Source organism: Urocitellus parryii, chromosome 8 (assembly GCF_045843805.1).
Source record: "Urocitellus parryii isolate mUroPar1 chromosome 8, mUroPar1.hap1, whole genome shotgun sequence".
NCBI classification, from domain to species: Eukaryota; Metazoa; Chordata; class Mammalia; order Rodentia; family Sciuridae; genus Urocitellus; species Urocitellus parryii.
The window spans coordinates 99988086-100014896 of NC_135538.1; the positions used below are offsets into that span (position 1 = coordinate 99988086).

General features: G+C 36.9%; 1 protein-coding gene across 1 annotated transcript in view; it reads left to right on the forward strand.

The window, feature by feature from the left end:
• The window catches only part of Pkhd1 (PKHD1 ciliary IPT domain containing fibrocystin/polyductin), a 426978-nt gene that overhangs the window by 303693 nt on the left and 96474 nt on the right, over positions 1-26811 (forward strand). The window contains exons 57-59 of the mRNA XM_026400889.2: positions 3411-4286; positions 5018-5186; positions 7115-7272. Coding sequence (XP_026256674.2) covers positions 3411-4286; positions 5018-5186; positions 7115-7272 — 1203 coding nt within the window. The remainder of the gene's footprint in view (positions 1-3410; positions 4287-5017; positions 5187-7114; positions 7273-26811) is intronic.

Below are 26811 nucleotides of genomic sequence, written 5' to 3' on the forward strand. Positions count from 1 at the left end.
GCTGTAGCACACACCTCTAATCTCAGCCACTTGAAGGGAAGCAGGAGGATACCAAGTTCAAAGCCAGCCTCAGCAACTTAGCAAGGCCCTAAGCAACTAGGTGAGATCTTGTCTTAAAATAAAAAAAATAAAAAGGTCTGGGGATGTGGCTCAGTGTTTAAATGTCTCTGGGTTCAATTCCTGGTATGTGTGTGTGTGTGTGTATATATATATATATATATATATATATATATATATATATATATATGGTATATTTACACATTTACACAATGGAGTTTTAATCTCACAATGAAGAATGAAATAATGGCATTTGTCAGTAAATGGATGGGAATGGAGAACATCATGCTAAGTGAAATAAGCCAGACTTGGAAAATCAAGGGTCAAATGTTTTTCTCATATGTGGAAGCTAAAGCAAAACAAGGGAAAGGAGTCAGATGGTGGTGGGAATAAGATATAAATACACAGAAAAGACCAGTGGAATAGAAGGTAGAAAAGAAGAGAAAGGGAGGGAGGATGGGAAAGTGGAGGAAATGTGGAATGAATCTGTGAGGTGTCCCCAAAAGCTTACATGTGAGACAGTGCAAGAAGGTTCAGAGGAGAAATGATTGGGTTGTAAGAGTCTTAACACAATAAGTGGTTTAAACCAGATAGGGATTAACTGCTTGGTAACTGAAGTGGTTGGGTGTGGCTGGAGGATGTGGGAATTGGGGCATGGCTTTGGGTATAAATTTGTATCTGGCAGGGGGAGAACTCTCTGCTTCCTGACCACTATGATGTGAGCTGCTTCCCTCAGCCACACTCTCCCGCTAAGATGTTCATCCTCACCATTAGCCCCAAGAAGTGGAGCTGGCCTTCTAAGGACTAAGACCTCTGAAACTGTGAGCCCTCAAATAAACCTTCTCTTCTACAATTGTGCTGGTTGGGTCCTTTAGTCACAGCAGAAAAAAAAAAAAAAAGACACTAACAAAATCATGTTATATACATATATAAATGTACCAAAGGAAATTTTACCTTTATGCTTATGTAGAAAGTACCAATTTTACAATAAAGAAATAAAGAAGCAAAAAGAGTATCAGTCAAGTAGAAGGAGGATAATAGGGAAGCGAGGAGGCAAGGAAAGCAAGGATGGGGAATGGGGATTAAAATCAAATTACTTGCATGCATGATTTTGTCAAAATGAGGCTAACTGCTATGTATCAATTCTAATATTAACTGCTATGTATGAATTCTAATATTAAAAATTAAGATATCATCACCCCCACCCCATCCCACCCCTAAACACACCAGAGCCTGGATGAGGTAGGCTCTGCAGGGGTAGGTCAGGGACGCCACCTATAGGTGTTGAATGGTTAGAGGACTACTGCAAAGCAGGCCAGGACAATTCCTACTTTTACATTGGAAGGCAAGCAACATCACTTTTCGCCTTTCAACCAATAACATCTAGCTAGAAAGTTTTTCAGAACTGTGATTCAAAAGGAAAAGTAGGAAAGTACTTAAAAATGAAATTGTTGCTTAATTCTTCATATAATTGCTCAAGACATTTGAAGTAGTTGCTACTGATTAATTTTTAGTCATTGGTTACTTTGCATGCAAGTAATAGGTCTTGAACAATTTAAAACTGTGAATTACAATCATACAAGTATAAGCCATTAAAAATAATTAAAAATAACACTGATATGATGCCTTGGTTGAGGCACTAGAACTACCATCTGTAATAGAAAATGGGCTATTTGTGTATGGACTTACTCTTGCATTCGGTGCCCGTTGTGCCAAGGCGAGGTATATCACCTGATGAGTATGTTTTAGATGTTTTATCATTGTGAATGTTTCTATAACATCTATCAGTTCCTCTTCAAGCAGTATTAGCTGAGAAATGCTGGAATCCTGTTGTCTGGTCACAAGGAGACCCATATGTCTGTCACTTTGTGTCCTTCCCACAGGGCTTGCTTCTTCACAGAAGCTGATTTTCAAGGGTTCTAACTTTTCATCTGTGAAAAAGGCAGGGGAGAAGTGAAGGGTTTAGGCTGGACTACATTTGAGCTTTAAATACGATTACTTAAACAGTGAAATTGAAACTTTAAATGCATAGTGTCCTCATTTTTAATGGAAGAAATAACTTTCTACTTTACCTTTGTCAGTGCCTCAAAATTCCAAAGGCCAAGGAAAGGAGTGAGGGCCCAAGGTGTGCCCCACCTAGCAAAAAAATGCATGATGTGTTTTTGGCATTTATAGTCCAATTACCTGAATCCAATCCAAAGTTGGTCCCTTTGTACCTGCACATCTCCCACTCTGGTTAGTGTGCTGCATAGGTTAATAGCACAGCATTATGTATAGCAGCATATGCCCAAGTCCCAGTTCTAGCTTGTCAGTTAGACCTTATTTCCTCTGTTTCTTTATCAGCAAAATGGGGATAATGACTATACTGACCTCATAGGATATTTGTAAAAATTAAGATTTGACATATATATGAATTAGAATAGGACCTGAGCTTTATATTAGAGTTATATATTATAGTTACTAATTCAGTTCATTATTAATTTATATGAATTCACCTGTCATCAGGAATATATATACTGACTTATTAATGTTCATTATATTTTAAAATCAATGTACTGGATGAATTTTTTACCCATGGTAACAATATCTCCTTAAAACAGTACAAATAAAATCCTCAAGGAGACTAAATAATTTACTATCTTCTTCTGATATAAAAGCTGCAGAAAATCTTGTTATTATAGAAACGAAGCAGGAAATAAAGTATAGTTAGGATAAGAATACAGAAAAGATTTCATAAGGTCTTTTAAATTATTTTGAAAGTGTGTTATGGTTTCTGTTATATTTCCATCAAGTAGCACATTTAATTTTAGATTTCTGGACATTAGTTGGACACAAGTAAATTTTGCACTTGTACTTCTCTTAAGAAATGTTTAGAGGGTTTTATGGGGTTGGTCATTATATCAAATACATGATATCTTTGTGGAAGTGGTTATGGTCTTTTTACTTGAACTCACTGAGACAGAGAGGAAGATTTGACTCAGGTGGGAAGCCAGGAACACATGTTCCTTTCATTGTTCCCCAGGACCTTGACCCAGCTCTCCACAAATGCACAGAATCTTTAAACCAGCTATACCTATATCCAAAGCCTTTCTCTTTCCTCTACATTTTCTTTCCTCTCTCCCCATCCTATTCTAGATACTCAGACTGCACGTGGAATCTTTTTATGAATTAATTTGATATTACTAGTGATTCATATTTTGATAGTGAGACTCAATGGTGTGAAATATAGAACTGGTACTGTTTATAAACTGCTACATTTTAATTTAAAAAACTGCATGTTCTGATGCCCTGTAGTGGACCTTCCTTTTGCATTTTATGAGGAAGAAGCCTGATGACATGTATTTTGTTTGTAGGTTTCCTTCAACTTCTAAATGTGGAAATTCAGAATTTTGGCTCACCATCACATTCATCCATTGAATTCACTAATGTGTCAGCAGGATCCTGGATCATATCTTCTACGGTACACCAGAGCTGTGGCGGGGGCATTCATGCATCTGCAAGTCATGGCATAATTTTAAACGACAATATAGTGTTTGGCACAGCTGGCCATGGCATTGATTTGGAGGGTCAGGCCTACTCTCTCACTAATAATCTTGTAGTTTTGATGACACAGTCAGTGTGGTCTGCCATTTGGGTGGCAGGAATCAAAGTGAACCGTGCAATGGACATATACCTCCATGGCAATGTTGTGGCAGGATCAGAGAGACTTGGCTTTCACCTACGGGGACACAGGTGCTCCTCTCAAGTGCTTTGGTCTGGCAACGTGGCCCACTCAAACCTTCATGGCCTTCATGTGTTTAAGGAAAGTGGACCTGACAACTGTACCTGTATCACTGGCTTCCTGGCTTTCAAGAACTTTGACTATGGTGCCATGATACAGGTGGAGAATAGCGTGGAGATGGAGAATATCACTCTGGTAGACAATGCTATTGGTCTTTTGGCAGCAGTGTATGTGTCTTCTGTTCCACAGAGATCCATCAGAAATGTGCAGATTGTGCTTAGGAATTCAGTCATTATAGCCACCAGCTCCTCTTTTGACTGCATTCAGGACAGAATGAAGCCTTACTCGGCCAATGTGACATCAACAGATCGAGCGCCTCCCAATCCTAGAGGAGGCCGCGTTGGTATCCTGTGGCCTGGGTTCACCTCAGAACCAAACCAGTGGCCTCTGGAGCCATGGCACAAAGTGAGGAATGGCTATTCAGTTTCAGGAATCATGAAACTTGAAGGTAGGGTGTTTGGACTTATCCAAGTAATCCAAACAGTTTCATACATGCATAGACTTTTAAATAGCATTCTGAAATTGTATCAACCAAAAGGAATAGTGTAGTCTAGTGCCTGTGTCCAATTATAGTCTTCTGTTTTTATAGCCACAATGTGGTTTATAACGAAAGTGAGTTATTGCAGTTAATTGGTTTATACATGTTAGAGAGGTTTCATAGCAATTACTTAACTTGATTATTTGACAATTTTTTTTAGCTAGATGCTATTTATCCTGTTTTATAAGAGAGTAAACTGAGATGCAGGGATTATGCCTCATGTGATGTTGCTAGTAGAGGGATGAGTAGCTAAGGTTAAAATCATAGTTTTACCACAATTTGTGCAGTTCCTCTTATATCAGATCATTTTTGGATTAATGTACTCACTCCCCACTCACTTAGTTTACCTGGCAGTTGGTTTTTCTGTAAAATAAATGGATTTTGATCAAGTCTTTGATAAAAGTATTATTCTAAAGACTTTAATGTGTTAGAATACTCTTTTCTTCTGCTTACAATGTCCATGTGTCAAAATTATGGATATTTTATATCAAAATTTATGGAAACTCCTGAGCCTATCCTGAATAGCTTAAACTGACTCTGGGATATCCATTATTTATGGTAATATTTCATTGTGTAATCTGTAATTGTGATTGATGACTTACATGATATAATATTAAAGTATATTTTAAAAATTTTTTCAGGTGTCACCTTTTCTGGTTTTGTAAAGAGTTGCTCTAGTGATGACCTGGACATTTGTATTCTGCCAAATGTAGAGAGCCCTGGAATCATGCACCCAATAATTGCAGAAAGGACTAGGATGCTCAGGATGAAAGATGAGAACAAGTTCTACTTTCCTCCATTACACCACAGGTACCACTTTGATTATTGAGAATAAGTCATGTTTTTGAAGTATTTGACAGTTCTTCAACCATCCCCAGCTATTTTTTAGAAAAAATGAAATCATCAAAGATCTAGAAATAAGTTGCTGTAGAATGAAATAGGACATTGATTTAATGACCTCAGTTCTTTACCCCTCCTATATTCTTGTCCTTTCCTGTATGATTTTTGAAATATCTCTTCTAACTAGGCAGAGGTTATTTTCTTCCCCTTGAGTTTGGAGTACACCATCTGCCTTTCTTTGGCTGACAAAAGAGGTAGAAGTGATGAGGAGAACTATTTATTGATGCTGTTTTATAGTTTTGTCTTAATTAGAGAGACTTTTTTGGAATATTTTCAAAATAACTGGAAACAAATTGCCCTAATTCATCACTCTTTCATGAAGTAGTACAGTGTTAGTAGTCTTCAGAAAGAGATCCTGGTTATGAGGTGGCAAAGATCTTGAGAGACTTTGTGCAGACACAAGAATATAGAAGGAGATTATGTCTTCTTCCCAGAATCCTTGAGCTGAACCATGAGACAAATACATTTCAACCCTGTGGTACTACTGTTCTTGGACACAGGATCTGAAAGTTTTTCAAGAATATGAAAATTAGACAGGGAGTATGGATCACTTGTACTTTCCCACAACACTGGAGAAACTCCGTTAATTTACGAAAAGGATCTAAAAAACCCCACCCTAATTGGAAAGTTCATGTGTTTGGCCTAACACCAGTCCCTTTTTTTTTTTTTTTTTGATGTTCATTCTTGAACCATTTTAGGTACCTAAGCACTTAGATATGCAATCCATTGTGAATAACCATGTGTCCTTCTATTGTCCAATTTTTCTTCTGTTCATTTCTCATACCTCATATGGGATGAAATAATTGTAAAGCTACATGCCGTAGTCAGTTTGTGTGACTTTAACAAAATATCATAAACTGGATGATTTGTAAAGCCCAGAAATTTATTTCTTACAAGATCAAGTCACAAGCATGATTGGTATCATGTGAGGGCTGCTGTCTGCTTCATCCTTCTGGGAGGAGGAATATGATATCCTCCCCTGATAGAGTGGACAGAAGGACAAAGAGTCTGTCTTCAATGTTGAGCCCTTTTATTAGGGTGCTAATCCCATTCATGAAGACCCTATCCTCATGACTCAGTCATATCCCAAAGGCCATACTTCTCAATACAGTGGCATTGGGATTAAGTTTCAACATGAATTTTGGAGCAGCATCATTCAAACCACAGCATTACATGATTCTCCATTCTTTGTACAATAATACAAACATGTTATTGACATACAATAAATATTTAATATTTTTACTACTGGCACCTAAAAATAGTAGATAATCCAAAGTAAAATAAATGATCTATAATTCACTGTTATAAGGTACATACCTATTACTAATTTTATATACTACTCAACTAAATTCTAGAAGTGCAGGGATAATATATAGTTATATCACCATTATATTACCCAACCTGTCAGTAGTACTTTCCAATAGATCTTTGAATGAGATTATCTATTTTTACTGTTTGTATATAGTTTAAATATAGTTATATTTATAGAGATCATCTTAAAATATTACAAAACTCTGAATGTCTATGAAGAAATTATTATGTTCAGTAGCTACTAGAAGTGGAAGCATGTATTATACCTTGCCTCTTAGAAATTCAACAATTCATGTAAATATTACATAACCAGATGTCCATAATATTTTATTAATAAAATTGTCTTTCTTCTTGACCATGTAACTGGGAAATAACTTATTTCCTATGGAGTTTTATTTCATATCTACTTAACATATTATTAATGATACAATTCTGTTGAACTTATTATATATGAGCTTAGCACTACCCAATGTTTTCTTCTTGCTGCCTATCATGAAATGAGAGCTGCTTTTTGTCTTTATTCATAGGAGAGATTTGGAAAGAGTGACCTGCCCTGAATCAGATTGTGAAAGTCCAAGAAAATATCTCTTCAAAGATATGGATGGTAGAGCCCTGGGTCTGCCTCCACCAATCTCTGTATTTCCTAAAACTGAGGCAGAATGGACTGGATCTTTCTATAACACAGGTTGGTTGTGTCTGCACAGGATGCCAGTGGTAGTACTAGCATGTGTGTGAAGAAGCTGGTTGGGCTGTGTGGTCTAGTGGCAACAAAATATACTGCATGGGAACTAAGTTCTAGAGTTGGAGTCTGTGCTAATATACCATCAAAGTCACATGCATCACAGGAATGCTGTCATTAAGAGGTATCACAACATTACTGCCATGCCCTGTATGGTTTACCTGTGTCTAAGTTGCAGGCACAGCATCCAGGTCTATGCACAGGTGGAAGAATACTCCTCTCACTGGCTGAGTCATCTGGTTTGAGCAGCTCTCATACTCAATAATCCACAGCATGCATTGAACCAGCCCTTTTGGATTTTGAGTCCACTTATCTCTTCTGTCAGAACTTAAAGGCTCTCACTCTGGACAGGGTGGTACAAAGAGACACCACGAGGTTTCTCTCCCTTTTCTGCAAGTGTCCCTTAAACTGAGCTGTGCTCAGAAGTACTTCTTCTTTTTGATACAACCAGAGTCACTTTGCATAGAAACTTTTATATCTGGGTCCTTGGGAAGATCATTTTCTTTATATTTCCACTAACAATGAGACTCTGAATTCCCATTTGAATTCATCTGGAACTTGTTGCAGGCATATTTAAAGAATGTTTCCTGCTTTATCCCTGCTTCATTGGTTTATTCTTTGAAGATTTCTTTTCTGACCACTCTTCTCCTTTTTAAGTTCTGAATGTATGACTGTCCCAGGACTATGTTCTTAGAACTTTTACTTCTTTTCCCTAATTTTGCTCAGGACCAAGATGGAAATACCATTCATTCAATAGTGATAACTTTCAGTTTGCAGAACCAGCCCATAGTCCAATCTTTACACAATAGCCAGAATTATCTTTCTAACTTTCCAGTGGCATTCCATGCACACAGAATTAAATCAGAATTAAATCCAAACAACCATCCTAGGAGAGTTGGAGTATCTGACTCCTGCCTGCTCATTCTCTCATCACCTATGGCTTCCCCTTTGCTTACCTATCATGGTATTCTTAACAATTTTTCCTTTAATGTAAAACACTTATCCCTAGCTCAGGGTATTTGTACTGGCTACTATTCTGTTTGGAACATCTTATTATCTCTTCTTTAAGAACTGATTCCCTTTTTTCAAATAATGACTCCTCAGAGAAACCATCCATAACCACTCATCTAGAGAATTATTTTGTCCACTATTATCTGGCCCCACTAGGCATGCATTTTTATTATTATTTTTTGGTCATAATCCCATTACCTGACAATATATTATAAATATAATTGCTTAATTGTTGATCTGTTATTTGCCGCTTTAAACACAAACTTGATGAGGGCTGGGATTTTGTCTGGCTTACTGATGTGTATTTGGGATGATGCCCAACAAATATTGGTTGACTGGCTCATCAAATGAATGGGTATGGATACCCAGGAAGAATGTTAACAGTATTTGTTCCAAACCATTCAAGAGCATCCAGAAGAAATTAAGGCCTTCAGGTCATTGGCTTATGGATTTATCTCTAATATTGAAGTCTGCAATGCAGAAGATTCTAGGTAAATTTTTTACTTGGCTGCATCTTTCTTCCATTTGAACTACTGTCACAGTATAAAATTTGGCATTTAGTATATTGGTATAATTCTTTTAATTTCCATAAAATTCCATGTTTGAACAGTTATACTTTTTTATATTCATCTTGCATCTTTCTATATATTGAAGACTTATCTTTGGAATAGAGTGACATGCTGTGGGGACTATGGTATAGGTTTTAAAGTCATGCTGAGAATGTAGAAATGCTGAGTAAATATTAATTTTAGTATATAGGTTATATTTATGAATATAACCAGCAAATACATGTTTGCACAGAAGAATGAAATTCAGATACACACACACGTACATGTGCATATATAGGAGAGAGAGAAAAAATATGTGGAGAGTTGTAAAAGAAAGATGATAGGCAGCTACTCTTCCATTTACTACTATATCTACTCAAATAGATTTCTACAGTTAGATTTTCTATTGATTTTAAGAATAATCTCATCTTCACAAGTGTTTGTACCATCCCATGTGTAAACCCATGAATTGTGGGACTTTTCTGGACTTTTTATTTGGTAAGGGACATATTTCTGTGCAATTAATAACAAGGGATATGGGTTATATAATGTTTAATGAAAATTTCATCCTAAAAGAAAAGAAAAAGGACTAAAGATAATGTCTAGTTCAAATGCAAAGCTTAGAATCAAGTGGTTTATGTGGTTAATCCCAGAAAACTTCAGTAAGAAAGTGGGAAATGAGACTGGGAACTAAAGCCAATAAAGAATGTGTCATCAAACAAGTGATCACTGTGTAAGCTAGAGCTCAACTCTGCTGGAAACGCCAGGAGATCATGACCCCAAATGGTCCCAACCAAGCCTTGAGAAAGCTAATGATGCACTTACAAGTTATACATCTTCTTGCCATAGAATGAGAGATGCTTCAGGTTATATGGACTCTCTAGCCCTTGGGCTTTCTCTCACCACAGACCAAGTATACTCTTTCCTGTAGCCAGAAAAGATTTTTTTTTTCTTAGAAGGAAGTCATAGGTTTTTGCAGTAGCATACTTTGATATGCAAAGGTGGGTGCCAAAAACAAGGATGTGAAAATATCTGTTACAAATAGAACTCTGAAATATAAATCCAATGCTCCATGTTTAAATCATAGGAACATTTTTATGAACCTTAGGTGGTTGCTTACCACAATATGCAATTCATTATTCTGGCACAAATATGCTGTTGCCATTGTTTGCAATGCTGGTGTGTTAGTTTTTCCTCAGCTCTCTACCATGGCTATGAAACACGAATCAATGGTAAAACTCTGGAACGTAATATAATACTACCTGCCATTTACTATCAGGATATGGACTAGTATAAATATGTATGTGACTGGCTGAGTGTATGTACGAAGCGGTGTATGACCAACTGTCTAAGATCATGATGTTTTTTGAAGCTTTATAAAAATTAGATGACGTTGCTATAGGTGCCAACGGCAAGGATTCTCAGAGTGGAATTTGCTGTTTGGTGCATCAGGAAAATAATACATATCCTCCTTCAATGAAGGAGACAACACTGAGTCATGGTGCTTTCTAGGTACTAATAGATTGGTAGTATTTTCCTTTGATTTCCAAAATATGGGTAAATCTTTTCTTCACTAAGGCAAGGCTTTAACATTTTTAAACTATTCTCTCTTAGATACTTTCTAGTCCTTGTCCATAATCTATTAGATGAGAAAAGCATAAATTTAATTGTAAGAGAATTGTATTTTGTATTTTTAAGACAGCAGTCTGTGCTCTTCTGTCAATCAGAGAAAGGAATGTGACTCAGGTGGAAATGGAGACCACTAGAATTGAGGCTCAGTTTACTCCTAATGTCATTGGGTTTGTCATACCCTTATGTCTTTTATCTCTTTCATTGGCAAATCTCTCCTATCCCTTTGGAATCCATTGTTCTTTGAGGTTTACTTTGAATTTGGAAACAACTGATTTTATTTGCACATTTAAGTTGTACTCATTGGGTCCCAAGCATACTGTCAGGCATCAGGAGCAAAAACCACCCGTGTGGATCAGCTAGTAGGAACGCTGTGCCAGTGTTTTGCTATCTGTGTAGTGCAGGGTGTGTAGCCAGGGGAAAAAGTGAACTGTTAATTTTGCTTTATACTTATCTGCAAGTTTGCATTTGCAGCCAACTTTGAAAAATTCATGGCAATAGAGTGCAAGACAGCTAATCCCAAACAGGCGATCCTTTGCAAACTACTTGCATTTTATTCCAGAAAGAATTTCTTTTGATTAGATCTGTAAGTCCAGAATCATTTAGAAAAAACAAAGCCTTGAAATTAATATCTCACTTAGATGAATATTAATACCAGGGCTTTCCATTCTGGCTTCTTAATCATTTCCTGTTTGTCCCCTTCTAAAATGGATGGCATCACCTCCCAGACTAGTTCACACATGGGAAGGACCTGTGCTGGTGTGAGGGGACTGAAAGAAATCAGAGCTTTAGTTTTGGTAGCATTCGGCAATTTCTCAACCATGCTGAAGAAGGCTAAGAGGGAGATAATATAGAAGCTAGAGTTACTTGAGCACCTTTCATGTGCTAAATGCTGAATTTGGCATTCTCCTTCATTCCAAAAATGTGTTTTTGTTTGATGACTATCTACCAGTATCTTTCTACATGGAAACCATATATAGTGACCAGGATGGTATCATGAAATATATGCACAAAACACAGTAGAGATAAGAGGGATTAAAAAAATAGTGTTTTAGACTAGAGAATTAAAATTGTGCATGGGATATATGGAAGTAGATATTTGAAACAGAGTTATATTTCAGTTAAAAATTGAAGGAAGAGTGAGGAGTCACTACTCTGAGAAAGGGGAGGAGATTTCCAGGGAGGAGGACCAGTCAGAGCATGGGCTCTGAGATAAGAATGATCTCAGCAAGTTTGAGGGTGTGGGTAGAAAGGAGACCAGTGTGAATGGGATGTAGTTAATGAGAAATAGTTGCAGATAGACAGAAGCAAGCTCCTTTGTAGGCCAGGTTAACAGGCATGCAATTTGTTAAAATGGAGTTATTTAATTTTATTATGTATGTTTAAGTTGTACACCATGATGTTTCGATGTGCATAGAGAAATGGTTGCTATAGTCAAGCAAATTAGCATATTCTTCATCTCAGATAGTTATTCACCTTTTTTGTTATTTTTTTGTGGCAAGAGCACAAAAAATTAATTATTAGTAAAAATTTGATTATAATACAATGTTATTAACTGTAGCCCTCATATGATACATTAGGTCTCTAGACTTATTCTCTCTACAAATCTGTAAGTTTGTCCACTGTTTTACATCTACTTATTTCCTCTCCCCTCTACCCCTCTATCCCTGGTAAGTACTGTTTTATTCTCTATTTCTCTGGACTGTGTTAAAGGTTCAGGAAGGAGGTGGTAGGATTCTATCAATTCTCTGCAAAGAGCTACTGCCTGATGGGGAGTGATTGCCCAATGGATGGGAGAAAGCTCCAAGGAGGCAGTGCACACAGGAAGCTGTGTAGGTTGAGACAAGAGGGGCTTCTAGAGGTGCTGTCCCACACCAGTGCCCCACCAGTCTGTGCCGGCCCACAAGCTCTTGGTGACCACTCAAAAGACATAATTACAGAAATTTACCATTGAGAAACATAGCAATTTGGGCTGAGGATGTAGCTCAAAGGTAGAGCTCTAGCCCAGCATGAGGCCATGGGTTCAATTTCCACTACTGAAAAAAAAAAAAAAAAAAAAAGGTGCTTTCCCACAATGAGGCAGAAGGGGATTGTGCATCAGAAGGTAGAAACACAGAATTTGAACAGAGTCTGTTCAGTCTAATAAACAAAATGCAAAATGTGGGGCTTACATTTCATGCATCTAATTTGTATTATAACTTACATATATGAATTTACATTAATTTATGTCTTTGATAGAAAATTTAAAACAAAACAAACCCCCCAATATTTCTTCACAGTGTTGTCAGGATAGGGCTTCCCAAGGCTGGCTTATCATCAGATTCATCCGGGCGTTGAGCATTCATTTGCGTGAGGGAGGATTTTGACTCAATAGGCATGCATGAATTCCAGGCCTTTTACATGTGCGCACACATGCGCACCATCACAAGTGATTCTATTGTGTTGTATTTAAAATCACTGCCATAGAATTGTATATACCCTTTGAAGGAGAAAAACAAGGTATTTAAGAAGGCAATATTTTTAATTTAAAAAGAGGGAAGTTTCAATTTCTCATGAGAAATCAAGAATTAGTTCTCCATATGGAATACTAACAGACATAAACATTTACGTATATACACACTGGATATATTTCTGAAAGGGAAAAAAACATTAAAAAGACACAGGAATGTTTGCAATCTAGATTAAGTCTTGGAATAAAAACAATATGTTAAACCCTTACGTTTTAACAGATATCTTCTAGTACTGAAGTGAATCAAATAACCTCAAAATATCACTTTCATCACAAATCACTGGATACAAATGGGTTTGATATTGTTTATTTTTTAAACTCCACATTGGAATCATTATTTTTTAAAAAAGACTAAGTTTCATGATAAGCTTTTCCCACACTCTCCTTGACATCATTTTCATCAAATTAGGGCTGTTGGAGCAGCACTTTTGACCAAATCTACATTTAGGGCAGGTGTGAGTTTCCCATTCTTTACCGAGAGGGTGAGGAACATCTTTCAAATTGTGTTACTTCTTGGACACTTCTCAAGAAAGTTATAAACCATGGAGAGACCTTAAGAGTGACTTGTCTCAAATCAAAAGTAAAATATTAGGCTGATAAAAAAGAAAATAAAGTTGGCCTTTGACTGTCAGCCCACATCATGATGAAGTGGCTTCTAACTGAATAAAGGGAGAGAGTTGGAGTAACCCGCAGAGTGGCAAGCATTTTCTCAACCCTCTGTGGCTAGATCTTGAAATGCGTCTTTTCTTTAAGCTTCCTAGGCTTCTATTTCTTCCCATTTGTCCTGAGAGTGACAGCAAGACGGTATTATAAAATGAGAGAATGGAGAGGGCGGGAGAAAATGAGAGGACAGAATGGAGAGAGGAAACGGTTGTTAGAAAATTTGTCTGCCAGTATCTGTGCTTGCAGAGGTCTTTTTCTTCTAGCTAGAGGGGGAAATACCATTCTCTTTTCCCAAGCAATTATAGGCCCCAAAGATTGAAACTTGGTATATAGCTCTTTAATCTCAGCAGATATTTATGGTTAAACATTAGACTTTTAGGATTCCAGATGTCAGGGTATTAAAATATAAAGGCACAGTGAAGTCTCAGAAAATATTAGACTCTTTGGGATATGTGGCTGCAAGGGATTTTTATCCCAGGCAGAGGATAAGGCTTCTAGTGGTACTTTGTAAGACCCAAAGAGCAACTTTCCTTCACCTCATTTTCTCACTCTCCCAGGACTTGCCTGGTCTCCAGGCAATGAATGGCATAGCAATAACTGATTGCTTTTTGGAGTAGTCCATGCTGAGCGTTGGTATGATTTTCATGTGTGATTTGTAAAGGATGACATGAAAAGACATGTGATCTGTGGGGACAATTTCCTTCACCTTTCCTCAATCTGGACATTTTATTACTGTGATTATCTTGCTCCTCAGATCTTCCATTAACAATAACTATCATAAAAAAAAAAATTCACTATATTCCTGGCTCGCTGCTGAGGCTTATAGATGAATCGTCTCATCTAATTTCATTAACAGGATCTATCCTAGGAGAAACACTCTTACTGCCTCCATTTTTTAGATATGGAAACTGATAATGGAGATGTAAGATACTTTGTCCAAGTCACTTAGCTAATGAGCAAAGGACTCAGGATTGAAGTGTGTTCTTAAGACTGTGCTATATTCTGTCCAGAGCCTACCATCCAAGTTTTCTTCCTTCTTTCTCTACGTTCTTTTATGTTAGCTGTCTTAAATCTATCGATTTCCTCACAAAGCTCTGTCAATAAGTACAGAGCACAATGGGTCTGTGCCATTATTCCAGCAATCATCCACCCTAACTAGTAATAATGATGGTCACCATTTATTCAGTACCCTCCATGTGCCAGTCATTATGCTCTGTCATTCATAAACATCCTCACTTTTCCTTACAACAACCTGAACATGTAAGAGTTGTTTTTCCCTTTAAGCATTTGGGGAACTAAGGTTTCAGAGAAGTTAACTAATTTTTCATGCTTCCACAGCTAGAATGTGCAGAACCAAAATTTAAAACCATATTTGACTCCAAATTTGGGCTCATAACCACTTCTAGATAATTACCATGTGGTCTAAATCATCTGGTGTAACTCTGTGCAGATATATATTTAACCAAATAATTCACATATTTCTACTGTATTTGATAACAAATAGATTTTTAGATTTTAAAAAGTAACTGTAAGTTCCTTTAGCATTTTTTGAAAAGCAGTGTAATAACAACAAAAAGTCTCATTTAGTTTATCTTATTTGTATGTAATACAAATATGTATTTATAGATGGCCATTTCTTTATGTACAAAATAAAGGGACTATGTTGCAACTAAGATAAACCAAATTTTTACAACACTAACCATTGGAGGTTGTTTGAAGAAAATGAAGTAGTTATAGAGAACTAGCTATGGTCATAAGGTCAAATTTTATTGTGGCATTTTTTCTGTAGCTTCCCCTTTATGAATGATGCTGTTTTTTCTTTTTCTCCCAATCTAGACAGTATCTATGGAGTACACAGTGAGAGCAAGGTGCCATGCACTTTTAGGAATCCAAAGAAGAGACAATTCCTGCCCTCACACATGGTGGGAGGCACACCACGACATGGGATGGAAGAATACAGTTGATCCAAAATCAGCACAAAGTACACTGTGTAAATCACACGTAGTGGGGGATGTAGACAAAGGCACTAGGGAGAAAATGGAATTTTTAATGAGATCTATGGGTAAAGATTGAAAAGGACTGTGTGAAAAAGGTAAGCAAAGGCATTGTGTTTAGAAACAGCAGGTGCAGGTCTGTCCTCTGTAGTGCAGTGTAAGCACCTTCCCTGTGAAACGCTCACTGCCTTTCCTACATGGTGTGGATATCCTGCTCTCAATGCATCCGCCTGTCACTCAACTCCATTGCTGTATTTCTCATGTTCTACTGCCGCTATTGCACAGGTCTGCCTTTTCACTAGACAACAAGTACCATTGTGATGGTATAGATATGAGGTGTTCCCCAAAAGCTCACATGTGAGACAATGTAAGATTTTTTAGAGGTGAAATGGTTAGATTATGAGGTGTAACCTAATCAGTGGTTTAATTAATCCACTTATATGGATTAACTAAAAAGTAGCTATAGGCAGGTACTAAGTGGCTACAAGAGATAGGTCACTGGGAATGTGTTTTGGGGATTTATATTTTGTTCCTGGTGAGTAAAGCTCTCTCTCTCTGCTTCCTGGTGCCATGTTCTGAGAAGCTTTCCTCTGCCATGCCCTTCCACTGAGATGCCTTGATTTACCTTGGGCCCAGAGCTAGAGAGTCCACCGTATGTGGATGGGACCTCTGAAACTGTAAACCAAAATAAACTTTTCCTCCTTTAATTGTTCTTTTCAGGTCTTTTGGTCACAGTGATTTTAAAAAGTTGACTAAAACAACCATGAAGGCAAACATTTTTGAATTTTTAGTACAGTTCCTAAAACATAGTAAGAACTTGGTAAATGTTCACTGAATGAATGAATAAATGTCGAAAGTCACGAATTCGAGTCCCACAAAGTACATTGCATAGACTTAATCAATGCATACATAATTTATATTAGCATTTTCAAAGAATTTTCCTCAATCATTAAATCAGGAGATTGTGAAAATTATGGTCCATGATCAAATAAATTTTGAAAATTCTTTTTCCAATTAAATTTATTAAAATCATCAATTAAACTCATTGAAAAATACACCATGTAGCCTTGTAAGTGTGTGAACTTTCTGAGAAAATAAAGGTAGAGGCCACCTATGCATTGAATGGGGATAGAACCTGTTCATCTTACCAAATCAAAGATGCTAAAATCTTATGATTTCTTTCCAACTTACATGTCTTCCTGCAAACTAATAAATTAATATAAGGCAATATTTCCCAAAATGTATTCTGAAGCTCACTAACTGCAAGGCATGAAGTGTATAGAATCAACAAGTATTCTTTGAGAAGTACTGGAAAAACACAAAATTAATCAGTAGTTTTGGTTTAATCCCAGAGCTTAGAATTTGTAATATCTTGATATATACAGAATTGCATGTGGTACCACTAAATTACATCCCTAGAACATTTTTAAATTTTTATTTTGAGGCAGGGCTCTCACTGATTGCTCAGACTGGTCTTGAGCTTGTGATCCTCCTATTTCAACCTCCTCAGTATTTGGAATCACAGGAATAAGTCACTAAGCCCAGCTGAAAGAATCTTTGATCTAGTTTTCAGGGTTTGTTTTTTTATATGCTTATTTATTTATTTATATTTGCATTTATATTTTTATATTCACAGTAGGAGCAAAAACTGGTTCTAGTTTTTGATGTTTTAAGGGCAGTAATTAAAAATACCTTGGAAATAGAAATGTTGATAAAATAATTTTTACAAAATCAGAAATAGTTGGGTGAGTGGCACATACATATAGGATAATGGCTCAGGAAACTAAGGCAAGAAAATTGCAGGTTCAAAGAAATCTTCAGCAACTTAGTGAAGCTCTAAGCAATTTAGTGAGATCCTGTCTCAAAAATAAAAAAAATTAGTTCGGGGTATGGCTCAATGGTGAAGTGACCTTGAGTGTAGTCCCTGGCACAACAAAACAAAACAAATAAATAAATAAATCCAAATTCATTTGAGGATTTTTGTCTACAACAAATATGGCATTTTAAATCAGAAGGAAACACAAACTCCATGTAATGATGTTGGAGTATTTGACTAAGCACATAAGGAGAAAAAAAATTCTTTAGAAATTTACATATTTCTCTTTATAAAAATAAATTTCATGTGCATTAAAGTTGAGAAAAGTCACAGGTTTATCAGAAAATATTAATGAGGTTATATAATCATAAAATAATGAAGATATTTTCTTTCATGAATTAAAATTAGAAAATAGAACAAGGTTTGAAAAATGTTATATAAAAATTAAAACTTCTATAAAGAATTTCTAGAATAAAACTTTAAAACTAGGAAAAGATTGTAACCCAATATGTGTGTATATATATATATGTATATATATATAATTCATATAAATATAAATATATTTATATTTATATGAAATTTTACTAAAATTTAAGATGGAAAATAATAAACCATTTGAGAAAACATGGAAAATTTCAAAAAGCATTTCATAGAGAAATAAATACAAATGTTAATAAACATAAATAAAATTCAATTTATTTCAAAGCAGAATAAAACCATTGCACTGAGTACAGTCACCAGAATTGCATTTACTCACTACATCTGCAACTTTAAGCAAGTTACTTATATTTTTTAGTCTCTGTATCCTCATTTAGGAAGCATAGATATTAGTTCTATGTGCTCCTATGATTATTATAAGAATTAAAAGAGAAAAGCTCAATGAAGTGTCTACCACCATTTTTAAGACAACAATGGCCACTACTACTATAATTAAAAGCATTATTGTTTTACCAATCAGATTGCCAATAATTAAAAAGTGTGATAATTCTCAGTGTTGGGGAAAGTGTGAGTAAACAATTCTTAAACATTGTTTTCAAATTCTACTTGTTATAGCATTTTGGCATCTAACAACCATCTAAAGGCTTATATTTCTATGGCAGCAACTTCACTTTTAAGAAATTATCCTACAGATTTTTGTTGAATGAATAAATGAAACAGTAAAACATATACAATGGAAAAGTAAAGATCCCATGCCTCTTACCCCTCTGCTATCCTGATCTTCAGGACTGTTTCTCAGAGGGAAAGACTAGGAAGTTATATTCTTTAAAAAATTCATGTACATGTACTACTTATTATTTTAACAAGAACAGTGATTCTAAACTCATTTATTTGACCAATGGAAATCCTGAAAAATGAGTTGGATGTTAGATATAGCATGTCAGCAAAAGGGAAACTGAAGAAAAGAAATTTTCCTAGACCTAGCAGCCAATCTTTCTGCTATGGAATTAAGGACTCCCAGTGGGACCTGATTCCAATTTGCTTTGCTCCCTCACAGGAGACATATTAATAAAAATTGAATGTAAGTTTCTGAAAGTAATTGCCATGCAGAAATGGAGGTGAAGCTAATTTTTAAAAATGTGGTTATGGATAATAATCTCTTCCCTTTTGGGTGATGTTCATAGGATGCAACTTTCTTGGTGCCTTGCTCATGTAGAAACTAGCCTGTCCATACATCTGCGCTGTACTCTTTGTGTTTGACCACATTAGTGGCAAAGGGGCAGATCCTAGAACATGATAGCTTTAAAGAAAGATTGCATATAAAGACCTTAGCCCCATCCTGGCATGGGATAAGTATGAAGTACCTCTTCTTAGTGACTACTATTCCATTGCGGTTGCTGCTCCTTTTTATCAGGGCAGTGCTTGGGATGGTGACTTTGAACATTTGAGCATCACCAGCTTCATTGGTTTTGGCATTCGTTTTCTATTGCTGCTATAGCAAATTGATAATATTTCAATGTCTTGAAACAACTCCCTTGTATTGTCTCACAGTTTAGTAGGTCAAAAATATCGTGGACTTGACTGACTGACCTTGTTCCAGAGCTGTCTGGGAGAACTTTCTGCTATCTCTGGGCATGAATCCACTTCCAGGTTCTTGGTCAGATTCAATTCTGTGTGTAAGACTGAAGCCCATTTCCTTGCTTCATGTAGGCTGTGGTTTCTGCTTAGTTTTTAGGGAGCCTGCATTCCCTGACTGTGGTTCCTTTTATCTTCCAAGCAGGCAATAGTGAACTCTCATGCTTTGAATCTTATTTTCTCTTCTACAGCTCTCTGAAACCAGTCAGAGAAAGTTCTCTGCTTCCAAATGCTCAAATTGCAAGAAAACCTCCCTACTTTAAGAACTTTAATCACATCTGCAAAGTCCCTTTGCCATGTTCACATATTCAGGATTAGGGCATTTTATGGAGGAATAGGCCATAATTTTTCTAAGGCCTTAATTTAAGTTGGGCAAGGTGAAGTAAGAAATAAGAGATTGGAATATAGATGCTATCTTTGTAAGATTTTTTTTTTCTTACAAGAAAAAAGTTAGATCTCATTTATCTTGTTTCAGGAGTACTATGGAAATGTGAATAACTTCATATTTATTCTGTAGGGTAAATATCAAGCTTTGATGGAAAAATTATCAGTATAACCTTGTTGACCTTGACATGAGTATGTAATTTTATGAATATTAACATCATTTTGTCTAATTGTCATCACAAGTTGAAGCAAGAAAATATTTTATTTTGATGTACATTTTAAATATGTATTTTACTACTTAAATTTTAATTATAATTGTTTACTATAAACCATCTTTGCTGATTTTTACTATGCTACTGCCAGCATTTGCTTCATCCTCCAATTGTCCCTGAGTTAATGGAACCAGAATTTGGGCATTAAGGAACTTCTGGATGTCCAGTGCCTGATGATGCTTGGTGACACAAATGTGAACTTCTATAATAAAGGAAAAAAGCTCATTTCCCCCAGATCTCTCAGGCACATCTATGGCCCTCCCAAATAGCTGAGTATGAGCTTGCAAAAGCTTAGATGAGGGAGCACTGCATTTTGCAGCAATTAATTTTGCAAAGGAAGCAGTCTGTTTAAAGATGCCTGCAGCACTCACTAAAATGGGGGTTGTTTTTCAAGGCCACCAGAGCTGCATTTGGCTAAGGCTGGCTCATCAACAAAACAACAATGCTAAAATATGGCCTCTTGGGTTTTGCAAAAGAAGGGACTAGAGGGGCAATGAATTATGCTCACCTGCTAGGACTGGGTGAAGGCTGTAATTGTTTAGCCCCCTAGCACAACCCTGCAAGGGTTAAAATGACAGAGATATTAGTTTGTGATGGCTAAAATTGTTGGTTTGAAGCTCTCGGCAATACGCAGAATGTTATTTACCGGACTTGGTCGATTTACTTCTTAATGCAATAATGACCTGTGAAATGAAACGTGAGCTAGACAATTGTTCCTCATTGTTTCCAGTAAAACATCCTTTCATACCCCATTAAACCACCATTAATTCCATATGAAAGAGAGTCACGCACAAGCACCCTATGGTCTCTTTCTTTCTTTCTTGGACTTTCTTGCCCCCATACTTTTATTTTTTCCCTCTTCTTTGTAGTTCCTCTTTTCTTTCCCTTTTCCTCCTTATTCCAATGAAATATGAACATAATGGGGTACACGATGAATAATTCTTTTTAAGGAAACCCTGAGTCACATCTCTTCCAAAACAGGGGCAAGGTTTCAATTGCTGTGCATCCACATGGCTCTTCATTTTCCTTGGACCTGAAAATAGCAACAGAAACAGAAAAGTGTTTTGGAACAAGGAGCAACTGTTTAGTCCTGCTTAAAAAAGATCCAGATGCCTATTCCAGATGATTGTGTGCACATCCTTCATGCTGGTGTGCTGACTAACCACTAGTGGGGAAGCCAGCCAGGTCATCTGACCCCTTCACCTGCCTGGGGAGGAGGCCCTATAGCAGAAGCATGTGTGGGGTCACAAGAAGCCCAGCTGTTTTATAGTAGCCTATCTAATTTTCAAGTACTTCCTTTTATTTCTGGATCCACCTTAACTTTTCCATAAAGGGTCGAACCAAGAAGAGCTGAGCCACAGGGAATGCAAAGTGCTCCTGTACTATTTCTTCTTTCTGAACCTTCTTCTCCCTGCAGTAGCACACCTGGGGGTTATCTGCATTTTCTTCACTTCATGATGGGAATTTTTAGCTATATCCTGCTTTCTCTTTGTTATTAGCATGGTCCCTACAGCATTCAAATTTCTGTCCCTGTGGTTCCATTGCCTTCTCCTGTTTCTGTAATTCAAACTTCCTTAGCCTCTTTCTCATTGCGATGCTCATGGCTACATTTAGAACCCACCTGGATAATTTATCCAGTACATCCTCCCTCCTTCAGATCCTTAACTTAACAAAATCTCTTTTGCCATAGAGGTAACATTCATAGGTACTGTGATTAGGAAATGGATATCTTAGTGCCATAATTCAGACTTAGATACACAGTGATTCCAGGAAACCAAGATTAAACACACACACAAACAAAACAAACATGTACACACACACACACACACACACACACACACATACATAATCTGAAAAGTATCCTAAATCACTTGATTGCATACAAACATACAACCCATCAAAAATGTCATCTCACTTTTGATTGTTTTTAAATAACCATTCTTATTTTAACTTCCAGTTTGAAATTTAAAAAATACATCATCATTCTTTGGAATTCTCAGTAATTAATTTCCCCATTTCTTTCAAAATTGTTCCACATAACCTGAATTGTTCTTCAATAGTCAGTAAATTTATAGGCATAAATTCTGACATTTATCTATCTATATGATACTTATCTGGTAATTAGAAAGGCCTCATTCTTTATATTCCACTTTCCAAACTGGGTCCTTCATGCTGGGGGATTAATGGTGCAAGAGGTGGAGCACTAGCAAAGGTTTTCTTTGCTTATGACATGGAGAGAAAGCTTTGTAGACCTACCATATGAACTCACTGAATTGTTTTAAAGTGAGGCTCATCACTTCACTCTTTGCTAGATGCTTCCTATAAAAAAATATATCCACATTTCTTATGCTACTGTTGATATTAAGGAGGTCTCAGGACAGGATGACTCCTTTAAGATCATGTAACCTACGGAACCAGATTTCTTATACTTGATCTTAACTTAAAGGCTGAGAGTAGTTCAGACCAGATTTTTAGTCCCTGTATTAGGATGCCTTTAATAAAAAGGTAATTAAAAAAGAAATCAGTAATTAGTGAAGTAAATAAATGATTAATGGCTCATTTAAAATGAGTGTCATTTTGTTTCTTTTAAAGAAAAAGCAAATGAGTAACCCTTTACTCATCAGAGTAAGCCCATTCCTGTGGGTGTTTCATGTGGCAGGGGAGTTTGCAGAGGCTGCTTGTACTTCAGGGGACACACCGTATCCACCCCAGGAGGAAGGAAATCTCCCTGCTGCACAACCTTGGAATTTACTGGTGATATCATTCATTCATGTTACATTTTCCTTAGAATGCTTAATAATAATAACACATGATGGTAACTCCCCCTCCCCATCAGATTATAACCTTCTGGAGGGCAGGAAAGATTTATTAAGCTAATTTTATTTTAACTTAACCAACACGTCTTGTTCTCTATTACCATCTAATAAAGGTCTTACCCAGTGCCTTTCACATGTCAGACACTGTGTTAGTGCTTTATATATCTTTACAATAACTTAGGAAGTTATTGTATTATCTTTCATATTATTTCACCAGAGGGAAGAGGTACCACTGAGATATTCATCAGGGGGTTGGAAATTGTGGGATTGCAGCTACATTCTGAATATGAAGAAACTTAGGATCTCAGAGTTTCAGGACTTTGCTAAAGATTATATAGCAAGTGGTAAAACCAGGATTTTTGTCCAGGTCTTTTTGAATTTAGTGTTCAAGCTTTTGTGTAAATACCTATGATAATTCCTGCATATAAGCTCTATGGAGAACATATAAGTAAGATTCTATTTTAACTTTAAGACAACAATTTAGTAGGAGGGGTAACCCAAGTAGTTACTCCAATAATATCAATGTATGTATGCATAAATATATATACCATATTCCAAGAGCATTTATTGATGTAGTTGGTGGGATTTTGGCAGAAAAAGAAAGGGGATCTTCATATTGAGTTTAGGTATAAAAACTCAGTTTTACAAAACATGAGGCTTTTCCTTTGGATGCAGTATGGAAAACATGTTGAGCAGAAAGAGAGGGTGGAGCCATATTGATGGAGAGACTTTACTGTCCAACCAAAATACTAATAACACTTGTGTTTTTACTTCAGTAACCATTGAGAAGGCCTTGAAGATTTTGGAACAGAGGAGGAGCCTATAGGAAGCTAGGCTACAGAGCACAGCCTGTAGGAAGATTGATCAGGCATCAGGAAACAGAATGAAAAAATAGTTTGGAGCATGGACCAAGTGGAATGACTCACGAGGATACTGTCCCAATTGTTTAGATTTGGATGGAAATACATTGACTTGGAAGAGATTGATGGCAACTAGCATGGAAAGGATGGAATAGATCAAATAAATAAGAGAAGAAACCAAACTTTCTTTACTCCTGACTTTTGGGGGCTGTGGAAAGGAATCAACAGTGACTCTATATTCCATAGACAGCCTATTTCGGAGGATGGAGTTTCCAAAAGCAGATATGGGGGGATGAGAAAGAAGAGTATGATTGCATAAGCTTTGCTTTAAAGAGTTTGGAGTGCCCACCTTATGGAAGAGGAGCCAGTGAGATATTCATTCGGTGGTTGAAACCTCTGGGATTGGAGCTTGGTAAATAAATTACAGCTAGAGTTAAAACTGAAATTTATCTGGAATAAAGTGGTAGGTGGAACAATACAGTTAGTGAGATTGGTAAAGAAAAGGGAAATAAAACTAATGGAATAAAGAACTTGGGAAATACATGGCATTTTAAAGCAGGAGAGCCTTTGTTTGAAGGTGTTTGCAAGCAGATGAGCAACACATAACATTTTATTGTTTGTCACAGAGGCAAGAGGGCACAAAGATAGCACTACCCACTGGGGAACCAACGCTCTCCCTGCATGTTTATCTGCTTAGTTCTGAGCTGCTTTAAGGAAAATAATAACCCTCAATGAAGATGAATTGAGGGGCATTTAAAGAAGAAGAGATGCTGGGTCAATCTTCTTCACTGAAGGAAGAAATAGGTGCAGATACACTGTGCTTTGAAGGATTGGTCCTTCTTGGCCTTGCTGACCCTCAAATACATTTCTTATCTGAAAATTTTCTCTTTTCTGGTCTAAAATGGCTATTGTTGCTTCCAGAGCTTTTCCTTTAGGAGGTTCAAGTTTAAATGTGCACACTTATTCACTTAGGAAATCATTGATTCAACAGATACTTATTGGACATTTCCTGTATGCCAGGTAGTAGATGTACAAAATGACACCTTGTCATAACATTCTATTAGAAGAAGTAAACCATAAGAGACAAATCACAAACACACACACACACACACACACACACACACACGAATGAATGTATGATTGCAACTATTATAAATGCTATAAAGAAGAAAAATGGGTGTGCCATAATTGCATCATAGTTAAGCATGCTGATGGTGGTGGCCAGTGGAGGGTGGCTAGTGTTCATGGGAGTGTACACTGAGACCAACATGGAGTGGCCAGGAAATGTATGGAGGAAAAAGTCTTCCAAACAATGAGCAAATTTTGAGAAAGCCCCAAGTGAGAAGAGCCTGAGCATTGAGAGGAGAGAAGGGTAAAGGACTGATGTAGAATGGAAGGCAGATGAGCAGCCTGCAACAATAGGAACCTGGAGGGAAGTCAGGTCCTGAGGAGTCTTGTGGGACATATTTTTAAAAATGAAATTTTGTTCTGCTGTCAGTGGAGGCTTTTGTAATTTACTTGGCATTTTTAAAACTCGAGAAGAAAGAAGTTTGTGAAAGTAGATAAGAGAGGAATGAGTTATTAGTTTGATCTCAGTGATCCATAATGGCAATGTGAATTATTCTGGTGGCAGTGGAGACTTGATAACTCTCTGAAAATTATTAAAATCTTAGCATAATATAAAAATATAATTCATAGTAGAGTAGATTAAGGATGTTTCGTTAGCAATGCCCACCCCCAACCATGCACTCCTGCTGCAGTCTGGCTGGGCACAAGATCACGAGCCACTCACAGCTTTGTAGATTCAAACAGCAATCCTTTATTCCCGAACTCACACCGGCCCTGTACAAATCCAAGTTCTGCCACTGCCAAATACACGTACTCCCCCAGGCTTATTATCCCAAAAACGTTCTGAATTCCAATGGGGACTCAGGCAGCAGGATACGCCCTATTCACAGCAGAAATAACCTTAAACCTGGAACTGCCCTCAACGCAGAGTGTCCTAAACCTGGAACTGCCTTAAACCCAAATTGTCCTAAACCGGGAACACCCTAAACCCAAGGAGCAGGATACTTCCTAAAACCTGCAGGATACACCCTAAACCTGGATCCACCCTGGTCCTTGAGCAGGGTCACCTTTCTCAAACATACATGCAATGTCACAGCGAATGTCCAAGGCAAGTCCATTTCCACGAGTCCTTCCTCTAAGCAACATGGGGTACGCTGGCAAGGAAATTTCTTTTTTTTTTTTTTTTTTTTGCTTTACAAAGTCAAAATTTATATTGAACAAGGACACCTGGTTCTATAAAGTCAGCTTATCTACTTACCACATTTTTTGGTTTAGAGTTAATGTAAATTTTTTTTTTTTTATTGTTGGTCGTTCAAAACATTACATAGTTCTTAATACATCATATTTCACAGTTTGATTCAAGTGGGTTATGAACTCCCAATTTTACCCCGTATACAGATTGCTGTATCACATCAGTTACCCTTCCATTGATTGACAAATTGCCTTTCTAGTGTCTGATGTATTCTGCTGTCTGTCCTATTCTCTACTATCCCCCCTCCCCTCCCCTCCCCTCCCCTTTTCTCTCTCTACCCCTTCTACTGTAAATCATTTCTTCCATTTGTATTATCTTGTCTTACCCCTCCTTTCCTCTTATATGTCATTTTGTATAACCCTGAGGATCGCCTTCCATTTCCATGCGGTTTCCCTTCTCCCTCCCTTTCCCTCCCACCTCTCATCCCTGTTTAATGTAAATCTTCTTCTCAAACTTTCGTCCCTACCCTGTCCTTGTTTACTCCCCTTATATCAAAGGGGTCATTTGGTATTTATTTTTTAAAGATTGACTAGCTTCACTTAGCATAATCTGCTCTAATGCCATCCATTTCCCTCCAAATTCTATGATTT